At 48.6% G+C, this 9783-nt stretch overlaps 1 protein-coding gene across 1 annotated transcript; it reads right to left on the bottom strand.

Annotated features, from left to right (window-relative positions):
- Positions 1–343: 343 nt before the first annotated feature.
- Positions 344–3392, bottom strand: LOC119335105 (calcium uniporter protein 2, mitochondrial-like). The gene is made up of 2 exons (XM_037607323.1): positions 2756–3392; positions 344–962 (listed from the first exon to the last, which is right to left on the bottom strand). Exons 1-2 carry the CDS (start codon positions 3242–3244, stop codon positions 480–482), a joined length of 972 nt encoding a protein of 323 aa, XP_037463220.1. The 5' UTR covers positions 3245–3392; the 3' UTR covers positions 344–479.
- Positions 3393–9783: the final 6391 nt, after the last annotated feature.

The raw sequence follows: 9783 nt of genomic DNA, 5'->3' as shown, positions 1-9783 counted from the left end.
CGCGGCGTAGCCGTTGAAGATGCCTTTTCTGATGCTCTTTGTTTCTTCAAGATCACATTGATTTTTCCTAAAGAATAGGCTTAGACCAAACCATCAGAAATAAAAGATATTATGATGGATTATGACCCTGCCTATGTGTAGAGAATAATCGCTGAAGATCCCTTGCCAGCATGCGTTTCGGACAAGTTGAGCCAGATGAGCTGGATGACAATTGCTCAGTTTGTAATCCTTAATTTTTTTTATCATTTTCATTTTTCTTCTCAAAGATTGTTTACGGCCGGTATGTACACGCTGACTTCTCTCATGTACTACCTCACAGTCACAGCTCACATGCATCCATCCATCAGGACACAGGCATTTCGAGTTTAAAATCTGAATCTGATCACGTCAATGAGTATGCTTCGCATCCACATTCCACAACGGTACATGGCAGCAGCAGCAGCCGCATCAAATGGGCATAAAAAATTCCAAGCAACACATCAATGACAATGGCAATGGTGGTTCTCCTGCGAGGACGCACAGGGGCTCTGAGGATGTAGCGCCGGGAGGCCACAGGCTTGCCGGAGCTCACTGTACCGGCGGACATCAAATTCCCGGGCCTGCATAAGGCGCTTCTGCTTCACCGCAAAACGGCTCTGGAAGAAGCCCTCGAACGAGGGCTCCCTCTTGGTCCGGAGGAAGAAGGCGTAGCCCGCCATGAAGTATGTCGACGTCACGAAGAAGCAGATGGGCTCCATGACGTCCCAGGAGAGCTCCCAGAATGTGAGCCTCATGAAGCCGGCCGTTTGGAGGGCTAGGGCAGCCAGCCCTCCCCACAGCTCCCGCCGCACCTGGAGCGTCGCCATGCGGTCGATGTCTACCTTCTGGGACTCCATGGCCTTCAGCTCCTCCCTTGCAGGGTGATTCTCAGCAATAGATGGTCCTCGCGGTATGGGTATTGCCTTCTCAATTGCTTTCACAACCTGGAATTTTGAAGAAAAAGGACAAAAACATTTCCAAATTTTACTTGGCTGCTCTTCTTTTCAAGAAACATCCATCAAAGAAAGAGCAATGCTGGAAGGACAAAAACATTTAGCTCAAACTGTACACGATTGGATTTTCAAAACAAGTGCAAAATGTTTTGATTCTATCATCCACATGGATTCAGACACCTTCCAGAAGCTACAAGACTAAATCGTGCAAAAAGATTTTCCACAACTATTTTTGTCACCACCAACAGCCACAACTTGCAAGGGGTAGCTTGCCAAGTTATGGTGACCACGGAGGGACCAAGCAAAAACAAACAATAAATCGTACCACTTATCTTTGCCTACCAGTGCTATGACCTAATCTGAACCAGACGGCATGTGATGATGTTCCCAAACTTTGTTTAGGTCCACCCAGGACATTTTTTTTGGGTGTGGGGGGAGGTCACCAAGAAGATAAGAGAAGTAGATTTGTCATTGACTTGTTAGCCCTGCATTAGTTTCCTGTTCTTCAAATTGGAAAGGATGCAGCTTATTTATTCCGCAGGAAATGACAACAGCATTTTTTAGTACTTAATATCTCATGAAAACAAATAGTGGTAACAAGATCAATTCTGTACTGTTGCAGCTAAGATGCAGGTAATAGATTGAATTGTCTAAATAAAATTGATATTTTTGTAAGTAAATAGCTTTCACACTAACAAACGAACGGAACAAGTGACAAAGACATCACATGATGGGCTATTCCGGTGTCACAATTGCCAAAAAGGGATGATCTCATGCCACTACTTCTTACGCAAATTGTAGTAGTTCTACTACATCTTCCACTATATGACCAATTAAATCGTTGGGATGCATGACATGCTCAAAGGCAAATCAACCCAGCACCACCACTAATAACATATGATTGTACTGTAGATTTGAATCTTCAATTATGCAATTCAAACAGCAAATTCATACTATCAATTGCTTATCACTGCTATGTAATTGTAGATCGGACAACAGCAAGTGAAATGGTGCTTCACTAATGTGTATTTTAAACTATAGAATAGTAGAAAATCCGGTGAAGTACTTCAGTATGAACATCTACATGACTACCAATGAAAATGATGAAGTTGAAAACATGTGCTCCAATTCCCAAAATAGTGGAGCCACTATCATCAGCGCGGTACTAGACGCCAACCAATCTGAATATAGAAAATAATCAGGCATGTTCTTTTTTGGGTGCCAATGGCAGCTAGGTTCTCCTCATGTTTCATTCATCGGAGATTTTTTTTTTGTAATTTTAGCAAGACTGTCATTTTACTCATTTACTCATTTAGTTTCTTCCCTCCTCAGATTTAGATCGAGGGGTAGAAATTAGATTTGTTGTTTTCCTTCTGGTTTTGAGAGAAGAAAGGAAACTCCCATCTTGGAACGGAACGGAAGGGGGGCAAGTAAAATCCCCCAAACTTTTGGTGTCACAACTGCTCTATTGTTTTAGAACACCGCCGTTTCTTTGGTTCATTTCCTGTTGGGAGAAACATGCAAAACACGCGAAAAATCTCATCAGATCTCTAGCCTTGTGAAATTCTGTACCCGGTCACCCGGATTAAAATGAACAGTAGAACAAGAGAAGAGAGCAGAACAGAGGAACCAACAGCGTGTCTTTTTTTGTCTGTAAAAGACGCTAACTGCAAGGCAAAACTAGACCAAAAAGGTTGGGACGGATCAAGCAACATTTAGACAGGTCATTGATTTGATTTGAAGCAACGAAATGGGAGGTGGGGAGGAAGAGGGGAGGGCCGTACCATTTCGGGCCTGAGGAAGACGGTCCTGCCGAGCACGATGACGGATCCGGACTCGTCGAGCGCGCGCGCGACGGAGGGCCCGTCGTCCGCCCCCGCCGCGTCGCAGCAGAGGCGCAGGAACTCGGCGTAGGGCACGGTGCCCTCGCGGGACGCCCGCACCCGCGCGCGCGCCGCCTCCATCTGCGTGGCGCGCAGCACCTTCCGCGCCTCCTCCACCGTGAGGCTGCCCACCACCGCGGCGGCCTCCCTCGTCGGCTGGGTCTGGGGGCGGGCAGGGGCGGGCGGCACGAGGCCGTCGAGGTTGATGCGCGGGAAGGAGACGCCGAGGTGGTCGCGGATCCGGTCGGCCAGGGGCATGAATCCCACGTCCGGAGGCACCGCGGGGCGAAAGGCGGGGCGCTCCTGCATGAAGCGGCGGGGCATCCCGTAGGCCTGCTGCGGCGCCGCCGCAAAGCGCTGCGCGACGGCTCTCCTCAGCGCGGCCGCCATTGCTATCTCGGTGCTGCTGGCTCCGGACCCGACGAGCGGGCGGGGGGAGAAGAGGAGGGAAGGGGAGTGGAATCGAGCGGAAGGTAGGGTTAATCGGGTCGGGGACGGACGGGGCGGTTGATTTGCGGTGGAAGGAATGGTGGGGCGTGGGCGGGCTATTTATACCCCCGCCGCTTGCGTCCGGGCTGTTCGAGACTTCGAGTTCGAGACAGGCTGCGGCCCGCCCACGCCAACGGTGCGCCCCAAGCGACCCGCCCCGAGTTCCGTCGCGTGTGGAGTTTTCACAGGCTAGCAGCAGCTTTGATTCTCTTTAAAATGTATCCATTTTAACTACGTACGTAGTATATTTTGCTGTCATTTAACTTCACGCGTTGGTCATCGTCCTCTCTTAGTTTTTCTTTCTTTCGGTTCATCACTTCTGTCTCTCCGGCGGCATTTGGAAAATGACACCTTCAAGCCTTCGACACATCATCTCCAAATGTTTTTTTTTGGTTGTACACAAAGGAAAATGATATTAGACTCTTCATTTCATTGGTCGATCGATACACGTAGCGGACCAACGAGTAGTAGTACGTTTGAAGAGCAGTCCGCAACGGTAGCAGCCACCACAGGCGGCTATGAGTATACCAAAAACTATCAGACTCTTTTTTCTTCAATGTCGTCAACCACTTGGGTCTCAAACTAAACTCTATCGAGCAGTTTATACCTTTTTTTTTTGAACCGTGGCCGTAGATCAATAGTCCTACTGTATTTTCATTAAATCAAAAAATATATACAAAAAGTCATTAGATCGAGCAGTTTACTAGCTAGCACAAAGTAGTTACTACGGGTAGTATCATTTTGCTCGAAATAGCGTTTCCTAGCTACGTGTCTCCCGCACGTTCATCGTGTGGTGCATATTTTCTTCTTCTTCTTCTCCTGTAACAGAATGTGGCGCGTCCCACAACGGCCTGCCAGCAAGCAAACGTGTATGGGGTGCTGGTTTGGCACCGAACAGTTTTTTTGGAATGTCGTTACGGCGTTCCTATTTTCGTAGCCCCAGCATTTGCACGTTTTGGCGCTTGTTTGGCATGAGCAGCGTGTATTTTTACTAATATAATATCAGTTCGCTGAATATCGAGGCGAGTGAGGTCATTGGCTTTTTTTTTTAACAAATCATTGGCAGTTTGGATGGAATACACACACACATATGGTGTACTCCCACGTGCAAAAAAAAAGGTGTGCTCCAACGTGTTGCACGAGTCGGTTACAGGTTTTTGTTTTTTGTTTTTGGGTGATTGTATTTCAATCAAATACCAATGCATTGTTCTAAAAGAAAGACAAGGCATTGAGCAAAGGGTACATCTATATAGAAATTGAAAATTTTACATACATGGGTCCTATAGAAGTTGTGCGTCATAGATCATGCCTTCAGACTCTGCTCGGATAAGCATGGATCAGATCGCCAAATCGATATGGAGTGTGAGGAGAATAATTGCAATAAAGTTTTGCTTCTTTTACGACACAAAAGATAGTCGTAGCCATACAGCTAGTGCTACATATTAAAGAGAAAATGAAAAGGTCCTAGGAGCACCTCATTTCCATTTGATCCCTTTTCTTGGAGACAATTTTTTTCCCATGAATTAGTATCGACTCATACAAACATGAAAATTACAGTTACTCCAATAATCATGATATATAATTTATGTTATGTTTGAGGTGCTTTGTATGTACGGTAAACTTTTATATTGGAGTTGTCTTTTTGCCAAAAAAAAAAGAGGAAGACAGTTACTCCTTCATTTTTGTTTTTATTTTTATTTTTGCATATACGTTTTGTTTGAGTCAAACTTCGTAATATTTGACCAACTTACACAAGTAATACTACCATTTATAATACGAAATCAATATCGTTAGATGGATCATGAAATCAATATCATTGAAATAAAAAGTTGTGCTTATTTATTTAATTATTGAGAAAGTCTTGCTTGTTTATTTGATCCCACCAATTTTCTAAAGATGATTTTCTTTGATCGTAACGTGGAAACACGCATCTTTAAATCTCCAGCTGCGACGAGTATACTTCAAACAAACCACTAAACTGACAATGTCCACGGGCAAAAACTAAAAAGAAAAGACAATGTCCATCCAACATATACTCAAATTCTACTGGGAAGTTTCATGGCTTCCCCTGACTTGTGTTAGGGCATCTCGGAACCGCAAATCAGCTCTGGTCTGTATGCGGACAGGGAACCAGTTCACCGACACTGATTCAGGAGCCGATCATTTAACGTTGTCCGTATACATTTCAAGCCGGTTTCAAGTAATCAGACAAAATTCGTGTAAACACAGTGGAGTTCATCGTTGTTTGGATAGAAAATAGCACAAATCATCCACTCATAGCATGCAAACTAGTCTAATGCAACAATAGTTCAAACACAATAAGATTAACGGATTCTGTCGTCCCACACATACTGTCCCTTTAGCTTCGTCCAACAGTGCATGTGCATAAATGGTCGCTCCATTTTGTGGTACATCACGACAACGCGCACGGGCTACACAATGTGTAGAGCAACACTGAATAAATGAATCAATCAATCAACAATTTGATCAAGAAGAAGCAAAACTTACGATCTCCTTATTTGCCGCACGCAATGGTCACCTTGCCTCCAACATATCAATCGAGTCACAAAACTTGGTGACGGAGGTTTGGATGGCGTACCATCGATACGATAACAATCTCACATTGCGATCATGAGTGATGTGCATGTCGTAGGGCGCAATATGCTTCCGCGTGTGAAACAATTAATGCACTTGCTGCTAGAAGGTATCCCCTCCGCTCCTGCCCATGAAACCTGCGGATAAGTCCAACCACACATTGCACAACAACTCGTCCTCCATGATAGAGTATCCCGCCATCCTTCGTACTCTATGAAAACGCCATGACATTCGAAAATAAGTTCAATGGCATTTGACCACCTACCGGGCGTTGATGGGGTCATGTACCTAGGGTAGGGTCACGAACCTGATCTAAGTACCTAACCCAAGGACACCCTTAGAAGAGGTCGCCTTCCAGTCGACCAACGAGGGACTCACTCGACTGACTTGAAGGACTCGACCACAAAGACTCACTCGACCACCAGGAGGTCAAGAGGCACTCCGCACTGCAAAGGCCTGTAATTAAGTAGGCTTTATAATAGTAAAGACACTTTATGTGGGGCGTTACCAGTAACGCCCCAGACTTAACTCACCTTAAACCCTCTCCTACGTGGGCTGGCTGGGGTCCTGGCGCACTCTATATAAGCCACCCCCCTCCACAGGCAGAAGGGTTCGGCACCTTGTAACTCATATACTCATAATCCACTCGACCGCCTCCGGGCTCCGAGACGTAGGGCTATTACTTCTTCCGTGAAGGGCCTGAACTCGTCCATCCCTTGTGTTTACAACCTCTTCATAGCTAGGACCTTGCCTCTCCATACCTACCCCCACTCTACTGTCAGGCTTAGAACCACGACAGTTGGCGCCCACCATGGGGCAGGTGTTTTAGCGATTTTGTGGAGAAGTTGCGATTTTTCCGAGTACTTTCATCATGGTGTCTGCTGGAGTTTTGGTCGGGGGTCAAGAGATCCGTCTCGGCACTCTCACCTTCATCGCCGACGACTCCGCGTGGCTCCAGGAGGCTCCACTCGACGTAGATGCGCTCCCCGTCCGCGGTGCGACGCATTTTCGCGCATGTGTCCGCGGCGTTCTGCTGCGGCAACCGTCGACCCAGTATCGGTCGGCTCCTCCATCGTCCACCCTCCCGGTATCCCGCCAGCGCAAGCGCTCGGGCCGGTCGAGGCTTCAGCGATGGGTGAGGCACGCGGTGGCTCGCCAATCGGCCACCACCCAAGTTGCGGCAATCGAGCCCGACGAATCTCTCTACGGCTTGTTCGATCTGTCGACTGGCTCCGTAGAGACTGCATCCGAGTGCGGTAGCAGTGATCCAGCGGCGGAAATCTTGATGGTCGACGGGCCCCGCAGTCCCCCTGGCTTCGCCCGTGATGATGGAGCAGGTGACGGAGGCGACCCCGCACGACGCCACGAAGAGTACCAGCCCGAGCCACTCGACTTTCTGCAAAGAGAGGAACTTCGCCGCAGGAACGTGGATGCCCTGCGTACTCCCATCGCAGGAGAAACCCCCGAGGCTCGTGCCTTGGAGGAGGCGCGTCTGGCCAATTTGGCCGAGCGCACTCGACTGGAGAACCTTCAGCGAGCACTCGACGAGCGCGCGCGGCAACGAGTTCCCGACACCAGTCGACGTCAACTCTTCCCGCCGACTCAGGTATATCAAACCCCAATTCAGAATTTAGCAGCTGCGACCCGTATAGCAGAGTCCATCCAGCCTTCGCAGTCGGAAGCTGGCAGAGGTTTGCTGCAGATCAGGGATCTGCTCCGGGCAACAGGAGATCAGAATTCAGCCGTGTGTCAGTCGCGCAACAGAATTCACAGTCGATCCGTCACTGTGAATACGGTTCAGTCGGCTCACAGCCCCAGATCGCCTCCGCGGCGTGAAGGGCGCGAGAATCGGCGAGATCAATATGGCGACAGACTCGACCGAGATGATAGGCGTCGAGTGCCCAGTTCCCCTCCGAGGGGTGGGTCTTACGCTCCTCGGCAGCCAGATGACAGGCGTCAGTACAGTACATGGCGAAGGGTTCCAGTCGACCCCAGAGAACCAGGCTTCGACGCGCGATCCATTATCGTACAAGGTTTGGTCGACCGGAACACAGCCCATCGGGGCGGACTCGACAGAGATGCGCCCACAAGCAGTCGAATGCATATGTCTGGTCCTGAATGTTTCAGCAGAGCTATCAGAGCCGCAGTTATCCCTCCCAATTTCAGGTTGGCAACAGGAGTCAGCAAGTTCACTGGTGAGTCTAAGCCTGAAACTTGGCTTGAAGACTACCGAGTGGCAGTTCAGATTGGTGGTGGGAACGACGAGGTGGCCATGAAGCATTTGCCCCTCATGCTGGAAGGTTCTGCCAGGGCATGGTTGACTCAATTACCTCCTAGCAGCATTTACGCTTGGGAAGATCTGTCCCGAGTGTTCATCAGAATGTTTGAAGGGACTTGCAAGCGACCAGCTGGATTGACAGAGTTGCAAGTCTGCATGCAGAAGGCTAATGAGACTCTCAGAGAGTATATTCAGAGGTGGATCACTTTGCACCACACCGTGGAGAATGTGTCTGATCATCAGGCAGTCTGCGCCTTCAAAGATGGTGTCAAGAACAGAGAACTGAGTTTGAAGTTTGGTCGAACCGGTGACATGACCTTGAGTCGGATGATGGAGATTGCTACCAAGTACGCCAACGGCGAAGAAGAAGACCGACTCCGAAGCGGCAAGCACAAGCCGAGTCAGTCAGAAAAAGGAAACACCAGTCGGAAACAGAAGCGGAAGGCTGAACCGGCAGCTCCTGGAGAGGCTCTGGCCGTGACTCAAGGAAAGTTTAAGGGGAAACCAAAAGGATCCTGGAACCCCAAGAAGGTAAAGGATAAAGAAGGGAACGACATAATGGATATGCCATGTCACATCCATACGAAGAAAGACGAAGAGGGGAATATCATCTACCCGAAGCACACCACTCGCCAATGTCGACTCCTGATCCAGCAGTTTCAGGGAAAACAGTCTAAGGACAAGGAGAAGGAGTCAGACAAGGCCGAAGACATGGAGGACAGTGAGGAATGATATCCACATATCAACTACACTCTGATGATCTTTGCAGATGTGGAAAGTAGGAGTCGACTGAAAGTCATTAACCGAGAGGTGAACATGGTTGCCCCAGCAAAAGCAAATTATCTGAAATGGTCTCAAATACCCATCACATTCGACCAATCTGATCATCCGACTCATATTGCCACCCCTGGGAGGCAAGCTTTGGTGGTCGATCCAGTTGTCGAAGGCACTCGACTGACAAAGGTGCTGATGGATGGTGGAAGTGGGCTGAACTTGTTGTATGCAGACACACTGAAAGGAATGGGCATTCCGATGTCCCGACTGAGCACTAGTAACATGAGCTTTCATGGAGTTATACCAGGGAAGAAGGCCGAGTCACTCGGCCAAATAGCTTTGGATGTGGTGTTTGGTGATTCGAAACATTTTCGCAAAGAAAAGTTGACGTTTGAGGTCGTGGATTTTCAGAGTGCATATCATGCCATTTTGGGGAGACCAGCTTACGCACGGTTCATGGCTCGACCATGCTACGTGTACCTCAAATTGAAGATGCCCGGCCCCAAAGGAGTGATCACTGTCACCGGTGATCGGAAAAAGGCAGAAGAGTGCTTTCAGAAGGGCTCCAAGATTGCCGATTCCCAGGTGACAGCGGTCGAGTTCGAAGAATACAAGCAAAACGCAGATCCGAGTGACTTGCTGCGATCAAAGAAACCCGCCACAGAATCTGCATTCCAGTCGTCCGGTGAGACGAAGCCTGTTCACATTCACCCGACCGATCCCGATGCAGCTCCGACCCGCATCTCCACAACACTCGACCCAAAATAGGAAGAAGCGCTCATCCAGTTCCTTC

The sequence above is a fragment of the Triticum dicoccoides genome, chromosome 1B, assembly GCF_002162155.2.
Source record: "Triticum dicoccoides isolate Atlit2015 ecotype Zavitan chromosome 1B, WEW_v2.0, whole genome shotgun sequence".
Lineage (NCBI taxonomy): Eukaryota > Viridiplantae > Streptophyta > Magnoliopsida > Poales > Poaceae > Triticum > Triticum dicoccoides.
The sequence above is the reverse complement of the archived record's forward strand: the minus strand, read 5'-3'. Positions and strand labels throughout refer to the sequence as shown.